This window comes from Artemia sp. Qi Xiang Cuo, chromosome 11 (genome assembly GCF_049724085.1).
Source record: "Artemia sp. Qi Xiang Cuo chromosome 11, ASM4972408v1, whole genome shotgun sequence".
Classification (NCBI taxonomy): domain Eukaryota; kingdom Metazoa; phylum Arthropoda; class Branchiopoda; order Anostraca; family Artemiidae; genus Artemia; species Artemia sp. Qi Xiang Cuo.
The window spans coordinates 1,812,633-1,831,791 of NC_142804.1; the positions used below are offsets into that span (position 1 = coordinate 1,812,633).

General features: G+C 34.5%; 1 protein-coding gene across 3 annotated transcripts; it reads left to right on the plus strand.

Annotated features, from left to right (window-relative positions):
* The first annotated feature begins 801 nt into the window (after positions 1-801).
* Positions 802-17,550, plus strand: Bet5 (blocked early in transport 5). 3 transcript variants are annotated; one of them, XM_089097403.1, is made up of 4 exons: positions 802-886; positions 3,870-3,969; positions 7,763-7,972; positions 14,200-17,550. In XM_089097403.1, exons 2-4 carry the CDS (start codon positions 3,871-3,873, stop codon positions 14,326-14,328), a joined length of 438 nt encoding a protein of 145 aa, XP_088953529.1. In that variant the 5' UTR covers positions 802-886; position 3,870; the 3' UTR covers positions 14,329-17,550. The 3 variants fall into 3 exon arrangements, with proteins under 3 accessions (XP_088953529.1, XP_088953530.1, XP_088953532.1); XM_089097404.1 differs by having other exon boundaries at positions 836-891; XM_089097406.1 differs by lacking the exon at positions 802-886 and adding an exon at positions 966-1,030.
* The last annotated feature ends 1,609 nt before the right edge of the window (positions 17,551-19,159 follow it).

Below are 19,159 nucleotides of genomic sequence, written 5' to 3' on the forward strand. Positions count from 1 at the left end.
GCCAAGGCCTTTTGGAGGTTCTCAGCAACATTTGGAAGTCCTCCTGACTAAACATATTTTTAGTTTGAGAACAGGCTATACCAATTTATGGATACAGGTAAGTATGCTGTGTATCAGCATGTATGAGTCAATGGATTAAATACATCATTGTTCTTCTTCTTGCCCGTTTCCCAAACAATTTTCTATGTTGGGTCTTATCTGCAGGACGTTTACCAGTAGCAGAAAAGGCCGAAAATAGTCAAATATGTTCAAATATCGTTTTCGATATCGATATTTTCGTTTCGATATTCGATATTTGCTCTGATATATCGATATAGCAATATCGATATTGAATATCGCCCAACACTATCAGTGAATATTTCGGCACTATGTCCAAGGCCCGTCCTCAGCACAACACAAGCAAAAATATAAAAAAGAAACATTAAAATGCGAACTTTAAAACTGAACATGTTTTTAAAAACTTTTAAAAAAGTATTTAATGCTAGAGCCTGTTTTTGCGCTATTATTAGTCAACTAGAATCCCAATGTAAAAGTCAGAAATTCAATTATTTTGACGGAATGGAGGTTAAAAAATATGAGAAAAAATCATAAGAGTTTAATAGACATGAGGCAAATATGAGATATTTTTTTTTCCCACGTGAAACCTGAACATAACATGTGATCTTTTGGGAAAATATGAGAAGTAGGAGCCCTCCTCAGGTCCTTCTTAATTAACTGAAATTGGGGTCTTATAAGCATGCAGATTCCATAGGTTTACGTCTATGGCAGATTATCCCCGTCAAAGTTACAGATGTCATTTTATCGCTCAGAGTTTTGAATATACATCTTGCCAATTTCTTGACTGCTGCTGCTTGACGAGAGTTGCCTTTCAACATTGTTGTGCACAGTAAGGTTGACATCTATTTTCCAATGAAGGTGTTGTAAATCTGAAGTACAAGGGTTCATTTGAAAGAAATCCTAAAAAACTTCCTTGGGAATACTTCAAACAATCATGATCCTTACTTAGCCTAGGCTAGGATATCTCATTCCGGTACAATTCTAGTTTAGCTACTTTTGCTTAATCTCAATTTATGAAGTTCAAAAGTTCTGCAAATACATTTCTTAAATATAAAAAACTCAGATATTGCTTTAATGGTAAAATTCTACTTTAGCTGCATTTGGCTAGGCCTATCTTGGTAAGGGGTTAGGTTAGGAAAATGAAACTTTCAAGGATGGGTCTACAGGCTAAATTATTCCCTCAGAAGGTATTTTGAAGCACCTACCTCCACTCCTTCTCCCTCTAGAGGGTCCTGAAACTTGTCTACATAACAGGTCTACCTAGGCTATTGAATTTTTTGACAAAACAAAATTTTACCTTAATTTTCAGTTATCAGTTTCTTTTTCTGTGGTTTTAGTTCTGAAAATTTCAATTCCTTTTATTTGAGTTGAAGTTTTTTTTTTAATTTAGGAAATGTATTTCATATCTTTAAAAACTTATAAATTGGGATTGAGCAAAGTTGGAAGCTGAAAAAATTTTTTTGTTCTTCATTTAAGCAGCAGATTGATTTTGCAAGGTTTCACTTTTATAACACACAGATTTTTAAATGTCATCAAAGGTTAGGACCCTCTAGAGAGAGAAGGAGTAGAGATAGGTACTTCAAAATACCTTCCTGGGATGTACTTTAGCCTGTAGACCCATACCTGAAAGTTTTGTTTTCCTAATCTAATCCCTTTCAAAGATAGCCAAAAGTAGCTAAAGTAGAATTTTATCACTTAAAATTCTACTCAAACAACAAAAATTGCATTTTAAGAGCTAAACCAGAGACAAAGAAACTGATAATTGAAACTTAAGGTAAAATGTTGTTCTGTCAAAGCTTCAATAAGTATAGACCTGGGAAGTAGGCAAATTTCTAAGACTTAGAAACCAGAAAAGAATCAACAAGGAAGCTTGGCAATACCTTCCCAGTGTATGTTTTTGGCCCTGGATTCATTACTGTAAGCAGTGTTGTTACTAGCCAAAATGCTTTGGGGGGAGGGGGAGCAAGAGATTTTACCAACTGTTTTTTGTAAATAATTAGCATTATGTAAATTTTGAATACAATATGTAAAATCACTGTACAAGTTGGTAAAACTGCTGCATTTACCAACCAAGATTTAAATTTTGGTACATACCATGTCACTATTTTAATGCTGTTTATTTAACCAAATGGAAAGCTGTGCATTTATAAAGTCATGGCAGGAGTTGATAAAACTGCTACATTTACCAGCCAAGTTCAAAATTTCTGTAGATGACATGTCAGTATTTTTGTGGTCTTTATTGAACCAAACAAAGAATTTTAACAGCATCAAAAAAATTGTGGTGAAAAGTGCCATGATTCTCCTGAATTCTTTTTTTTACCAAGTGACCAGAAACATAGGGCAGGGGGGGGTGGCTCTGAAAATTTGAACTGTTACTGAAATATTGGTTTGCCCTAAAAAGGGCCAACAGTTTATGAAAGGTTCAAGTCTATTCCCTGGTTGAGGGGCCCTTTAAAAAGGAAATATCAAAAACTATTTATTTCACTTAAAATTGTAATATATTTGTTTTTTTTTATTGGCCAGAACTAAATAGCTAATTGGTAGCTTCATTTTTTTTACTCTCAATGTTTGTAATCTCATTAGTCTGAATTATGTGTGTGTCATGCCTTCAAAATTAATCCAGTATTTAATCCAGTCCAGTCTATCCAGTAGTCTGGTCTATACTCCACTGGATTATGTCACCCACCCTGTCAAATAGTTTTTGTGAAAGGGATTTTATGTCTATGTAAGCTTATAAAATGGACATCAACTAGAGAAGTTTTTGATTGTCAATTTGGAGATGACTGGAAGACATTTTCTTTTATCAAGAGGAGCGGCAAATGCGCTGTGGTTTTCTGTGTGCTGTGGCTTGAAAAGGACCATCAGACTTGAAAAGGGCTGATGTTTACATCAGTGCCAATTCACCAAAAATTTAGAAAGCAGGCAATGATTTTTTTTTTAATGTAGGCACAAACAAGATTTTGTTTTCAAAATCTAAGGGAGGAGGCAGTTCAGTTGCCCAATTCCCCTGACTCCTCCCAATTGGTGCCCCAGAAGTGTGAGTAAGAAAAAATAGCAATATCCTAAATTGTGATTTCCTTCAGTTTTGGCCAACCTAGGAAAAATGTTTTCTCCTGCCTTATCAAAAGAAAAAATTGCATGTTGTCTCTGGATAATGGTCATTTTAGCTCAATGCAATGAAAAAATTTTGCAGATCTTCTCATTTAAGGTCTTTTCAAAATAAGATCCACATTTCTAGAACAAATGTCACCTAAAAATCTACATTCTTTGTGTTTTTTAACCTCACACCCCCTGTGGAAACCAACTGATAACCCCACCTCCTAAGGGTTAGAAATATAGGCAACTATGACAGCCATAACCAATAAACATTTATGATTTTTCTAAAATTACAGCAGTTAGGCCTTAAGTTTCAAATAAAAATAAGAATTTACAGCATAAAAACAAAGAATTTAAATATTAAAAAAAGGGAGAAAGAGACAAGGAATGTCTGTTGTTGACATTGAAAAAAATGCACCTAAAGTGAATAACGTCAACTATTGTTAAAGTTTTTAGTGTCAAGGAATAGAATTAAAAAATAAATAATTTTCATGTTTCTTCTATAAATGTATTAAAAAAAAAAAAACAAAAAAAAAAACCTCCTGCTACCAGGAAATATTGAAATTTTGTAAGCCTAAATATGAAAGTGTAGAACATAAAAGTTGTCCTGTAACTGCTATGAAATGTCATGACCACCAAATGCTATCATTTTTAGTCCTAAGAAATCCCAACCAACTGGCTTAAATAAAAACATTTAAAAATTGTTTTTATTTCAGCATGACTGTGTATAATATGTACATTTTTTCAAAGGATGGAAGAATGCTGTTCTACCATGAATGGCAAAGGAAGAAGAAATCTCGACAGAGTATTGAACAGGTGGGTTTATATTGACGATTTTAATAATGGTGTTGTTTTGGAGTAGGCTACTACCCATGAAAACCATCTTTACTCATTGACCTAAAGTGCCATGATTAGGGTGAAAAATATATGTCACAATGAATATAATAATGAAGCTCCCTGTTCTAACCAGTTAATATATTTGACTCTTTTCAGAGTAATTCTGAACCATTAAAATGTGAGCTGCTACATCCCTATTAAGGAGTTAAACTGATTTGAGAATATCTATATAAGTCTGAAAAGAGCATTTAAAGAAACCATGGCCTTAGGTTATGAGTACTTAAGGGAAAACATCTACTTCAAAGTACCATAGGACAGTGAAAACAAAAATAAAGTTAGAGTTATTTAGGTGGGAACCTTCCACAACCATATATGTCTTAAAAAAAAGGAAAAATTTAGGTTTAATAAAGAAAAATTTTATATGTGGCTATCCAGTTAATAGTAGTAGAAAGTGCCAAATTAAAAAGAAGAAACATGGGTGAAAATTTAGCAAAAATTAAGCTAAAAGCATATGGCACCAAACAGCTTAAAAGTTGTAGCTTTCATTTGAACTTGTTTTTGTCTTTGGGAACTATCAAAATGTTAATCTTGGAATTTTTACAGACAAAAGTGTTGTCAAATGTATCCAATTAGTTTTGCTTATTTATTTTCACCATTTGACATGGCAATGCTGAGGAAAATCTGATAGTGCCCTAAGATAATAATTTTGAATGAACCTAAAAAACTTTTGAGAATTGCAGTTTTTAGGTATGAATAGACCTAAGATGGGCCCAGGCTAGGGACAAGAAATGTTTTTACTTTGATATCTGTGGTACTTGATTGTCTTAAGAGTAGACCATTAAAAATAGATTCAAATCATTTTTGTTAAGGAATTAAAGTGATCTAAGCCATAGAATGTTTCTTTAATCCAAAAAGTGCAGTTCAAGAATCCCTAACTTTGGTAGTGAGCCCTTAAATAGTGCATCAATTCACTAACCTGTAAGGGATGGGTACAAAATGTGTCTTTCTTAGTCAAGGGGGAGCAATTTTGCTGCTTTTCGATTTTTTCTCAATGAAAATACCAAAAATTATATTTGATAAAGAAAAAACTATATTTCCCAAAATCTAGGTGTGGGGGGGACAAAAAATCTCTGGGGGCGTTGCTTTCCCCCTCCTCAAAAAAGAATTACGCATGTGCACCTGAGTCAAACCATCTACTTTAGCTACTTAGGATATGTCTTATTTGGATAGTCAGTTTGGATTGTTTTTAAGTGCAAGATGAATTTTCGTTTTACTGTGTAGCCTAATAGTTTCGATTGGATCCTTACATGGATTAAATAAAAAAATCGCAAGTATATTCAACTGAAAGTAAGGAGTATCATTAAATAAAGGATTACCCTCCCTCTCAACCCCTTGCTTGTTATGCTGGATTTTTTTAGTACTTAAAAAAGCTTTTTATTCCAATTAAATGACCCCTCAGTTTCAGGGTTGTTCTTAAAGAATTGGGACAAAAAGTCAAACTTTAGCGTAAAGAGCAAGAGGGGGAGGAGGAGGAGGAGGCAGCCCTCTTATCCACAGAATAATTTCTGTTCGTTTTAAGTTTTAATGTTGCTCCTTACTTTCAGTTGAAAAAAACTTGTTCTTTACTTTAATTTTTGAATTTCCTTCGGAAAATCCCCCCTGACGAAAATTCCTCCTGCAGAAAGTTTCCCATTGAAATTCCTCCCAAGTAAAATCTTCCCTCCCCCTCATTTAAAGTTCTAATATTTAAACTTCTTTCTAATACAGTACAAACTTTGTTTCTCTTTTTTTTATGCTAAAATCCATGTTTACAATCTGGCATTCTTGATGTGTTTAAAATCCCCAAACGAATTTGATTTTTATGCATTAACTGTCAAGCTACTGTTCTGGGAAAAACAAACATTTTGAAATTAATAAGTAATTTTTACCTTAGGAAACAAAGTATTGCTCTTCTTTTGTTAGTTACTCTATTACAGGTTCTTGGTAGTAATATTTTTTTTTATAAATAGGGGCATTGAAATAGATTGGATTAAATTCAAAATATTGAAAGTAAACTGTATGTTTATTTACTGATTAAAAAAAAGATAAGTTAAATACAAAAAGGTAATGATTTGCAATATAATGTGCAAACAAACTGGAGGAATTGCTCTTAAATATAACAAAATAAGCTTCAACATTAAAAGTTTGATGATTTATTGCAGTACAATACATGAATGTTTCCTCAAACGTAGAGATACCATTTGGTGCTGGTAACAACATTTATTTTGGGTTCTACCATTTGCCTTTGCTTGCAAACTCTATGAACAATTTTTAGGTTCTTGCTTGCAAAGTTGTGAAAATAGGGTTATGCATAGGGAGGAGGTAAGAGAATTTGAAAAAAAAATACCATAAAACACATGATTTGAATAAAATATCTTGAAGATGTGAAAATAACAAATTGACATTTTTTGGGAATGGGTGTAATCACTTGTTCTCCTTTTTTTGTTACAGGATTCGCGGCTCCATCACAGGTGATGAAATGCCGCTAGTCCCGGTAATTACCTCATTTTGCAACACTGAGGTATTTTTTTATACTTTCTCTTGAACGCGTCAAGGGAAGGATTTTCTGGGATTACCTCTGCCGGCAAGCTATTCCATGTGGCGACCAATTTTTGAGTGAAACTCGTTTTCAGAAATTCTTGGCGCGGAGTACCCTGCTCAAGGTAGACCTGACGAGCTGTACTTCGGCGAGTTGATTGCAATGGCTTTGCTCTGTCAGGAACGAGTTTTGATAGCTCCTTTGACGGAGGGTATATAGCTGGCTTCTAGTTATGTCTTAATGATCTAGCAAAGTATATATAACACTTTCAAAAAGTTAAAAAAATCGTTCTTTTTAAATATATTAAAATTTCACTTAGGAGAACCAATCATGTGGAACTTAACTTATCGTTACATTCGATCCTAACTTATCGAAAATTTCACACAGGACAGTAAATCTGATCTTGAAAAGACAGTTATTTTTTCTCCCCAGAAACTACATTACCTTCAAAAATAATGTGATTGGCTTCCAAAAATAATCATAAAAATGAACCAATAAAGTTAAAGCCTACTTTTTACCATGTGATTATGTATCTCTTGTTTTTTCCTTATTCAACCCTAAATTTTAGTAAGAGAATTATGAGAAGTTAAGAGAATTTAAAAAAATAGCATAAAACACTCGATTTGAATAAGATATCTCGAAGATGCGAAAGTAAAAATTGACATTTTTTGGGGATGGGTGTTACCACTCATTCCTCTTATGTATATGGCTGGTCTGCAGTTATGTCTTAATGATCCAGCGAAGCAGATATAACACTTTTAAAAGCTTAAAAAATAAATTTGTTCTTTTTAAATATGCTAAAATTTCACTCAGAAGAACTAGTCAGGTGGAACGTGATTTCAGTTCTTGAAAAGACAGGGTTTTCTCCCCAGAAACCACATTTTCCTAAAAAATAATGTGTTTAGCTTCCGAAATAAATCATAGAAATGAATCATTGAAATTAAAGCCTACTTTGTTTACCATGGGATTGTTGGAAAGTAATACCCCTTGTTCTTTTTTTATTCAGCCCTGTTTATTCTAATTTTGTCGAAATTTCAGATTGATTCGGTTTTTAATTTAACGTCTTCTAATTTAAACAACTTTTCATCAATCGGAACGTCAGTTCGACGCCCTATGCAACAGCAACGGCTCTAGAGGATCTCTATTCTTTTATTTCATTATGATTTCCTATTTTCTTAGCCTTTCCTGTTATAGGAGGGTAAACTGATGTTCGGGATGCTACATTCCTTGCAGTCTTTTGTTTCTAAGATGTCCCCAGTGAGCGTTAAGGATAAATTTCTTTCCTATAAAACTAATAAGTACTGCCTAACAATGTTGGAACCACCATCTGGTGTGAAGTTTGTCGTGAATACAGATGTCTCTTCTTCTGGTGTCCAGGAGCTCGTGCACGCTATTTATAAACAGGTTGGATTTTTTTCATTATATCCAGGCAGGGTTGCCACCCCTAGTAATTTATCACTATTTCTAGTGATTTTCTATATTGCCTAACCAAAAAAATCGCTAAACCAGGACATAAATCACTGGATTATTTAAGAAAATCACTAAATCAGGACATGAATCACTAGATTATTGAAGAAAATCACTAAATCAACCAAACAATCACTAAAATCTGGTGATTTTTTTCTCGTCAGGTGGCAAACCTGTATCCAGATTGTTCAAAAGTAAAACAGCTCGAATTAAGTTATTTTGGAGGAATCTATACTAGACTACTGGGAAAACGTAACAGAATAAAAAAATGAGTTGAAATTGATAATTGAAGAGAATATTTTAATGGTAAAGACATATATGTGGACATTTATCATTGGGATTCACATTTCAGAATTGGATATTCGGCAGGAAGTTACTGAGCCCAGTGTATATCTATTCTGCAAATAAGCCGTTGATCAGTATTATTAGTAGGTGAAAAATCCTAGAAAAATTCGACATATATGAGAAGAAGACTTTCCAGCCCCTATTCCACAAAAGCCGTTCTGGCTAAGTGGACGCGCGCTGGGCTGAGAATTCGAGAATTCGGGTTCGATCCCTGGTGTGGTCAGTTTTTTTTAGGTTGAGACGCGGGTCAGTGGTGTAACCCTGTAAGTTTGGCCAGAGTCAACCAAGCTCTAAATGGGTACCTGGAGAAATCTGGGGAAGGTAAAACAGGAAGGGTTTGCGAAAGCATAGGTTGGCTGGCCCCCAGCCCCCCATTGCATTTCCTGGCTGAAGGGCCACGAAACGGAGATCAGCACCGCCGGTTTGGACCTTAAGGGTATAGTGCCGCATCCTTTACCTTTATTCCACAAAAGGAAAAATTATTCCTTGCACCATTGACGTCATGTAGTTTTTGCATGATGCGTGGAATTCAAAATGGTCCTATACCTTCACCTCGAGGTTGGGTATGCTACAGTGCAGATGAAACTCTGCAGCATCTACAACTCAGCTAAGAGCAAATATTCAAAGAGAAAATCAAAATATGGATGATAAAAATGATCATTTTTATACAACTCTGCCTTTCACAGACAGGACAGCTTTGCCTCTCACAGACATTATCTGTCTTGGCTTTACTCTAATTAGACTTTGACCAAATTTTGGTCAAATTTGGTCAAAATTTGGTTACTTTGACCAAATTTTTCACTTTGAAAAATTGTCCGACTGACTTGTCCGTTCCGACTGATAGAAAAAGAAGGAATAATTTTCGAGAGATTATGGATATGTTGCAGTCGCTGGACGTCTGCTAAAACAGTGAGAAGCCTAAATGGAACTCAAAGAATCTTACGGGATGGCAAAGTTTTGAAGAAGACGAAAAAGCTGTGGAAAAGCTTCCCCATGTGCTGGATGATTTGACCGTAAAAGATTTTTCTAATTAACAACGGTTTCTAAGCTCAACTCGAAAATCGACGACAAGTTTTACTAGTATCCATCTTATATAAGACAATTGAACCCAATCCGTTGTACAGAGTGTTCAATGTTAGCAGTAATTGGTGGCCTTTGTCTTATCTGCTACAGTGTTTTAATTATAAAAATTGAATTTTTTGTAACAGAGATTGCTTATTACTTAAAAATCAACAGAATGTAATGAATAATAAAACTTATTGATTTTGAGGTGAAGTCATGGCGGCAAAATATTATTGTCCAAAACATTCCCTACTCCTACTGCAATGAAATCGTCACAGCAGTATGCCACCTAAGGCTGACTAACTGGTAAAGCCACTTCCCAAGAAATCCCAGACGAGTTCAAACTTTTAACTCCCATCTCAGTTTAATTTAGAGAATCTGGCCATGGCACTGTCTACTCCTTTATCAAGTTCATGTCTTGTAGCAGAAAAAGAGGGAGTCTAGCCAATCTAGAAAAACTTTTGACGCCTCAATATATAATTACTTTCTATATGGGTAGTTAGTCTCTATAGCAATAACAATAGAAACAACGTCGATTTTAATTTTAACACTATTTTAATTTGATAACACCTCTTTTATAAGTATGAAGCAGATTATATTCATTGATATATTTATTTTGATATATTTACTTTACTTTAACAAAAATTTACATACAAAAATCAATATGATTCACCCAAAACCAAACAGTTGACGTGGGGTGAATCAGGTAAAAAAAACAAACACATATATATAACATCTTTTAAATTCATTATAATAAGAAAGAAAGATAAAAAGAGAAAAAAAAAGAATAAAAAATTTCCATTAAGGAAAAATGATATTAATTTTATGCACTTTATAGGCTATATTTGCTATTACTGTTCAGTATGCTATTCATTAAGGAAAATATTTCTCTTCTTTTACTTTTTTAGCTAAGTTTGATAGCAGTATGCTGTAACCGGGTAAAGTTTGGTTAATTTGGTAAAGCTCGATAAAGAAAAACAGTTATATGGTATAATTAAGTTGTCCATTTCTACTACCACTACTAACAACTCATTGCTGGATTAGATCAGTTTTGATATAAACGTTATTGTAAAAATTCTGGTTTTTGAGTTTCAAAAAGGTGAAGGGTAGCTCTTTACTTTCACTTCCTTGCCACAAATTGTTTGAGCAGTTTCTTAAAGAGTATGAAATAGGTCGTTCATTGCGAATAAACACTTTTTTATTTAATATGTTTTTTCTACTCCATCTACTTTATTTAATCCTATTTATTATTTTCTAGAAATTAGAATTATATTTGCTTAATATTCCTTGTTGGACACAGTTAATATCGGCTAAGTTAGTAAAGCTCGGTGAGGAGACATAATTTAGTTACCATTGTATAGCTATCTAATGATGTAATTGAGTAGCGATGGCACACTACAGTAATTGAACTTAGTTTTGCACATTTTAATTGAAAAAAGAGAGTTTTCCTAGTTTAATATATTCTTTTCCTGAACACCCCTCTGTGACTATTGTGTTCTAAGCCCTGTTCTAAAATTCACTCCAGCTCAAGCATCACAAGGATTTGATCGATTGTTTTTTTTTTTGGAAATAGTACTTTTATGTTTCTCTTGTACAAAAATTTGTGAAAATCAATAGTCACATACCTCTGAACAGCGCTCTGTGGTTCTTTTGCAATCACTTAAATTAGCTCTAATGTCTATTTAGAAATTTAAATTTATCTCCTTATCGTCAGAAAATAGAAGTTACATCTAACCTAACGTCTAGTTGCTGCTTTTACATCCTTTCATAGAAAAGTACACTGTACTTGTAAATTTTCTCCCACCTTTTCAAGCAGCCAGCAAAAGGAGAGATTTAAAAAAAGCACTTCGACAAGACAAACTGGCCAGCTAAAGTTTTCAGAGAACCTCCCATTCTTTCTACAATTTAGTTTCTTTCTAGAGTTAATTAAAAACAAAAATTGCTGTTTTTCAGGGAGTTATAACTCTTTTGGCTCGGAATCTAATGCTTTAAGAACAGGTAGATATGAAATCGAATATTCTAGAACATTATCTGTAGAGGAGAGATAGAACGAGTTTTAAAAATAGTTTGCAGGGTACTAGTTGATGTTTTTAGGAGACAGGTTAGAAAAGCAGGCCAAATACTGAATAATTTATATGAAAATTTTTCGAGTGGCAGGGGTGCGTCATTTAAGTAAGACCCAAGAGATTGACAACGTAGCGTTAGATCTGGCAGCACCGGGGGCGCAGCACTTGAATGGGAGGCAGGTGAGTATGTGATCTGCCTCCACTGTGGGTTTGAACTCGCTCGACTCACTTAGTTGTCTGTAGAGATTCTTTTTTTCTGTGAATAAATTGTTTCTATTGTGTTTTGAAAGTGAGTGACATCAATTTTGAGCGACGATGTGCTATTAGGTTTTGCTTTAGACATGGACACATGCCGATTTTGTCCAATGAATCGGAGGTGAGAAAAAGCCGGGCAAAAATGGATCCAAAGGCCCTCTCGCAAGACTAAAAGGTCATTAGGAGGGAAATGCGCTTTGAACTTCTGTATTCTATTAAAATGATCCCCATTTGATCCCCATAATCCCCAAAATGATCCCCAGACGTGTCATTACTGCTATTTGAGTACCATCCAGAAACCAGGTGCCCAAGCATGGAGTGACACTCCACCTCTTCAAGGCCTAAAAATGCTACGATAAGGATGTTGAATACTAAATACATGCTGATTTGTTTTTTGACATCCGTGAAATCGTCCACAAAGAGTTTGTACCTCAACGCCAAACGGTCAATCGACACTTACCGAGGGGCTTTTTAAAAACTTTGAAAAAGAGTCATTGTGTGAGACTATACCTCAACAACAATTGGGGCGTTGCATCGCGATTACGCTCTTTGTCACAGAGCAGTTTCAATAATCGAGATTTTGACCAGTGAAAACATTCTTATGGCTCCGCAGCTTCTTTTTTCGTCTGACTTGATTCCTTAGGACTTTTTTCTCTTCCCGAAGTTTAAAACCAACTCAAGGGAATTCATTTAGGGACAATACAAAACATTCAAATGTCACTAATTCACTGCTATGAGGGATGGAAGAACCGTCTCTAGCTCTGTGTTGCTTGAGAAGGAAGTTTATCTTAAGGTGACATTTTACAATTGTAATTCTGCTTGAATGTTTTTTTTTTAACATCAGTCTCGTTACTTAATTTAATTCTAGGAGGTTGAGAAGACACTCAAGTATAACTAAAAGAGGTGACATATCGAGGCTATGATAAAATTGCTTAGGATATGGAAGATATAACCATACGTCACAATAGTAAGATATTTCTGAAATAAAAGTTAAAATTGCCAGAAATCCTGACATCATACGTAAGCTGGTGCAAGGATTCCCTGGATCTATCTTAGATCCGAGTGATGCATGGTGTTACATATTTATATTATTGGTTGTCGATTTGGTTGTGAAAGGATATTGCTATCTTTTTTTTCTTTTATTGGGGATTTTTTTACCGGGTCTTTGGAGTCCATATATATATATATATATATATATATATATATATATATATATATATATATATATATATATATATATATATATATATATATATATATATATATATATATATATATATATATATATATATATATATATTTATATATATATATATATATATATATATATATATATATATATATATATATATATATATATATATATATATATATATATATATATATATATATATATATATATATATATAAACAATTAGACGTTCAAATTTGGATAAGTTTATTCATTAGACAATGAAAACAGACACGAAAGTCTGGATATTTTGACCACATATACAGCGATCGTCATCAGCAGATATTCTAAAGCATTTAAATTAAACTAGCATATTTATACAGAATACGACGTGTATACGGGGAGAAATTACCAATCAAGTGTAAAACAATAAAGTCAACAACATTTCTTTTGCAATTCGAAGATGAGGAACATTTTGCCACCATCATTAGGAATTTAACATACATTTAGGCAATATTAAAGAAGAAAATTTACAACTCAAGACTGCATGAACCCAGTTATTGAACTATCTCACAGAAATCTAGTAAATGAACCGCAAGTAATTATTTTGTTGTGTATAAGTATAACACTGACACCTGTGTCGAATAAAAGGCTTCAAATGGTATGGCAAGGTCCGCAACACTGAGATTCTGACGACCTTCAAGCTGGCAAATCTGTCTATTAAAGTAGAAGCCCGTTCCCTTAGGTGGTACAGCTACCTACTCCGCCTCCAACCAAGCAACCTTGCAAGGATCATCACGGATTTTGACCCCTAAGAAAATGGCTGGCGACGTTCTAGAGGGAGACCGCGCACCAGGTTTTACGCAATATCAACCCAAACGAGGCCCCATCACCAGCCCGGGACAGAACCACCTGGAGAAGACTGACGGCCCTGCCAACTAGTTCCCTCTACTCTGGCGACTCTGCTGAGCAAGAGGGTTAAGTCAAGTCAAGTATAAATATGTTAGTTTTAATTTTAATGCTTAAGTATATCTGCTGATGACGATCGCTGTATATTTTCGTCATAGAAATGTAATGTGGTCTTGGAAAAAATAGCTAATATAAGGTATTATGTATATACTTTGCTATACGTATATCTATATATACTATATCATATTTTAATTATATTTTACAAAACTAAATTTTATTTATATATTTGCATTTTTAATTCTTGCTTTACCACTGAGTCGCCTTACTTTGTGTCAATAGTTATTTTTTCTTTCTAGGTATATGTGGAATACATAACTATGAATCCTATCATTGAAGTGGGAGAGGAAATCAAATGTGAATTATTTAGACAGAAGTTGGACAATTTAATTAAACAGTCTGTTGTACATTCCTCAAAAGCTGAATGAATCTGACTTTTTTTCTCTTTTTCATACCATTAATAGTATGAATTTTCTATTTTACCATAGAAATTTCAAAGATCAAAACAGTGAAGACTTTACCGCTTATCGATATTTACCGAAGGTACTTATTTGTTATAGTGCCGACGATCAAGTTCTTCGTCCATTGACGTAATGCAGAACCGGTTTCTTTCGTTAGTTTATTTCAGCTTAGCGTGAGATAAGACAAAGACAAGTGACAGAATAGATGGGAAATATAGAATTTGGGCTATATATTTGCACATTAGGGGAGGGTGGGGGTAAAGTATTTGTATAGTTTGAAGTTAGAAAACAATGCTTACTTCGTAATATGCAGAATAATTGTACCTAACATATTCAGTATGCAGACCCGCTATACTTTATCCCCCCCTCTAATTTGCGAATATGTAGCCCAAATTTGTTTCCAATGTATTACATTTTCATCATACTTAGGTATATTTCATTAGGATCAACCTAACTTCACTTCTTGAGTGGTCGGCGCTATAACAGATAAGTACCTTGCCGAATTCTACTTTATCAGTGAGCTAATAAAGGTTCATCAATACTCCCACTGTATACTGTCTGGTCTCTCCCCCTTTTGGATTTTCTCTTAAAGCTAATAAATGTGTGTTATTTTCTTTAATGTTAAGGTTTCTTCAACATCATAACTGAATTCTAAAAATTTGTTTAAACCTTTTTTTGAATCCACTAGGGGGTTGGGAATCGTCATTAAAAATAATTTCATATTTCTTTGTCGTACGGCTTCCGACACCAAGCTTTGACTGGAGATTGGGTACTCAAAAACATTTGCCAGTAGCTAATATAATTGTAAACCACTAGCCGAATGTACCTAACCTATTCTTACCATTCGGTGTTATTTTTCTGTGTTTTTTTTTATCTGATTTTTCGTCAAAAATTGTATCTAATATATTAATTATTTATTCCTATTAGCAACTATTTAACAGCTTATCTATGAAAATAGAATTTAGGACGTTTGATGTTGTTATTTTATTTTTCACTGTGGTATAATAATGGAAAAATTGTACGAAAAAAAAAAATAGAAAGAAAATTCTTGATGATAATGGCAAAGTTTGTTTTGCTACTCCATGTCTGCTATTTCAGCGTTTGAGCCCTATCGCAGTCTTTTTTATATTTTTCACCCAGTTTCTTATTTTGCTTTCCATTTTTTCTTTATATTTCTTTATTCCACTTTTATTGATATTTCATAGTGGATCATAAATAAATTATTATAGTTATTATCATACGCTTTTAAGGTAAAAAGGTAGGAGATTTTCCAAACTGAAAAAAATGACATTGATGTAAAATAGATAAGAAGCTTGCTTTTGTCAAACGGCGAAAAAACTTCCTATGAAGCAAATTTAGGGGCAATAGCCTACCCCTACCTGAATGTTTCCTATATCCGGGTATTGTTTGTAATAATTGCAACTAGAATAGCAGGCGAGTAGCACAATCGAGGATCAAACCTCTACTACTAACAACTCACCGCAGCACCAAGCCGCTTGAGGCCAACACAGCTACGCAGGCTCCTCCTCCATCCCAATCTATTCAAAACTCTGAAGCCTTAGTATACTAAGATATAATTAAAATATATAGAATGTAATTATGTAAATTGGGTAGAAGTATATTGCAAGCTTATTTTTTATTTATTTGTTTATTGTTTTACTTTTTACCTGTTTTTGCAATTTTATGTTTTATTCCATCTCAGCCATCTCATGTTGCCATCAGCTTCCATGTAGGCATAGCTCCATATGTTTGATTAAGTTTAGAGAGATTTTTCTCCTAGTAATTAGCGGCTCAGCCAGCTGAAGGAGTATGGTGCCAGCAGTAACAAGAATTGCAGCAGCCAATATTGCTGCAGTGCACAAAAATCAAACGATTATCCCTGTTTTCCCTGTTAAGATGACATTCCGAGCCCACTTACCCAGTGTCATGTTGTTTTTCTATGTTTTTTTTTTCTTTTTTTGATGTAATGTGTTCATGTTTTATGGCGGACTTTACAAGCAACGCTCTCCATTATAGGCGCGCCAGGGGGGGGGGGGCAATTTCTCCTAGATTTCAAAAATTTCCATTTTTCGTGTTTGACTGAATAAACACGCCCTCGAAATTTTGAAACTCGTTTTTTTTGCATCTTCGTTGCAAATATCGAAGGATCTTTGCCCTCCCCTCTACACTTTTGTGAAATGGTGCTCAATGCTCAGGTGGGGATTCATTATTATTTTACAAGTTAGTCATATAGACAGTCACAATCTGAATTTTAAAATGAACTTCTTTTTAGAAATAATACTGCTAACCAAATACATTTTGCTGTTGGTTAGCACTAATTTGCTTGATTCTAGTTGGGTCAAAACTTTAGTTCTACAGAAACACTGGTTATTCACTGGGTATAAGCTCTTTCGTACTTTAAAAGGGCACAAGATATTCGAATTTTCGTTTGATGAGTTTTTTTCAAATATCCTACTACCACTGGTTTAAAACAATTCACCCCCCCCCAAAAAAAAACAACTGATTTCGTTTTTTCCATAGAGGAGAGGAACTTTAATCTTCAGCGTAGTTTTCTCTGACACAATGATTTCAGCTACTCAATTTTCCTCAAGATCCCCGCCCCCCCCCCGTTAGAGGGTGTTTTCCCCTTTTTATAAAATAATTAAAATCTTTTTGTAAATTTTTTTGAGTTGATTTGTTTTCAATAAATGTATAGATTTAGAATTACCATAAAAGCTAAATTTGTTTGATATCTATGTTGTGTCAGTAACTGTGTGTCTTACAAATTCGTGTACAATTTTTCAGGGACTGCTCTTTATTGACAGCTTAAGAACACGAGCTGCTTTACATTTATTTACTAAAAATTTATGGTACTTTATACGAAAAGTATGAAATGAACTAAATTATTTCCCATTAATTAAGTAAGTTATAGCCAATTTTTTAAATTAATGAAATTTCAGTAAAGGTTGTAGAAGGTTTTGCTGTTTAGCCTTAGCTGTTTGTTTTGGTTGCAGTAAAGGAGCTGTTTTAAAGCCAGAAAAGATTGTTAAAGCGAATTTTTAAACCTATCCTGATTTGCCAGATTAAAAAAGAAGCCTAAGTCGAGTAAGTGAACTGAACCGTTGTTCATAGTGTTATATGTGTTTCAATAGTCTCTTTGGATTTTTGTATGAATGAATGAACTGTATTGCCCAATAAAATACATAACGTTACTAGCGAAGAAATGTATAGAAAATAAAAATACATAAAGAACACACAAATATTTAAAAATAATACAGCAATAAGACACTAATACCGCAGAGCATCCCGCGGTTGCTTTCTCGTTAAAATCTTATGGACCTTGTTTACGCTTTTCTACACAGCCATTTACGAATCGGGTATGCTATATCGGCTAATAATCCCTGTGTTTCACGCTTCCAGGGAGGTACGCGTAGGGTACGAATCAGGGTTCCATTGTAACTGAACCACCGTGTAACAAAAACCCTTGTAGCTTAAACCCGTGTAGCTGAACCACCGTATAATTGAACAACAGCACAACTGAACCACCGTGCAATTGAACCACCGTACAATTAAACCCCCGTGCAACTGAACCCTCGTCCTATTGAACCCTCATGCAACTGAACCGTCGTTCAATTCAACCCCGGTACAACTCAACCCCATTTAACTAAACCCCCGTGTAACTGAACCACCATGTAACTGAACCCCCGTGCAACTCAACCACCCTGTAACTGAACCACCGTGCAACTGAACCACCGGGCAACTGAACCACCCTGCAACTGAACCACCGTGTAACTAGACCCTCGTGCAACTCAACCACCGTACTTACATTGGGTAAAACACAATTTAGAATTTTTACAACCTTGTTTGTTCAACCTTGTTGGAATTGTTTGCTTTTTTAAGTCTTTATATAAATTACTGTCAAGGTTATTTATAAAAATGCTCTGTTTTGTTGTCACAAAAACAAAGAAAATCGGACGACATAAACTCTTAAAGCTAGATTTATTTCTCTTTTTTATATCTGTTAATTGGGGTTCTCCTCACCCTGTCCCTCGCTGCGGGTCTAAGCGTTTACCCCCATTCCCCGCGGAAAATTTCCCCTCCACCGACAGACACTCCATCACCGGGAAAATAAACCCCTTCGTAGACATTTTAGTTTGCGAAATGTAAAAGTCTTCTTTAAGTCGTGTTATTTTTTAGTTTAATTGAGAAGTTCTAAGGGAAGTGGAAAAAAGGAATTTATGTGTAAATCTTGCCCCCCCCTCCGTGCAAATACTATATTCTCATGAAAGATCCTCCAGAAAACCCCGACACAAAAAAATTCCGTATGTTTCCCAATGACGAATACTATCTGTAAGCAATAGACAAATAAAAAAAACTTAAAAAGGAACTGAAACTTTTGCAATGGGGTTATCTGATTGTTTTACAGCTAGGAAGAGAGGGAGATACCTCAAAGGGTGCATTTTGATGCCAAAACATCTCAGCTCTCATTGAGCCTTCAAATAAATACAGAATTAGCTCTAAGGGAGATACGACAGGAAGATGGAGGTAGAACTTGTTTGATAATCCCCATGCATTTTTATTGTTTTTTTATAAGCCAAAAGGGATTTGAGACTAACCAACCGCAAGAGATATTTTTTTTGGGGGGGAGGGGGGGGGAGAGATTTTCCACGGGTAGGTATTTTCTGGGAGGGGGGTATTTTCCGTGAGGTGTTATTTTCCGCAAAGTATTTTCCTTAGATTTCAAGATTCAAGACTTTCAAGATTCAACAACTTTACTAAAAATGATTCATGCCGGCTTTACGTAATAAATTATGAAAAA

Excerpts from the sequence above, each read along its gene's own strand:
- Bet5 (XM_089097403.1), top strand. The coding sequence starts at position 3,871 with ATGACTGTGTATAATATGTACATTTTTTCAAAGGATGGAAGAATGCTG. Across the intron at positions 3,970-7,762 it reads CTCGACAGAGTATTGAACAG|GAGGGTAAACTGATGTTCGG; the intron begins GTGGGTTTATAT and ends TTCCTGTTATAG. Across the intron at positions 7,973-14,199 it reads TGCACGCTATTTATAAACAG|GTATATGTGGAATACATAAC; the intron begins GTTGGATTTTTT and ends TTTTCTTTCTAG.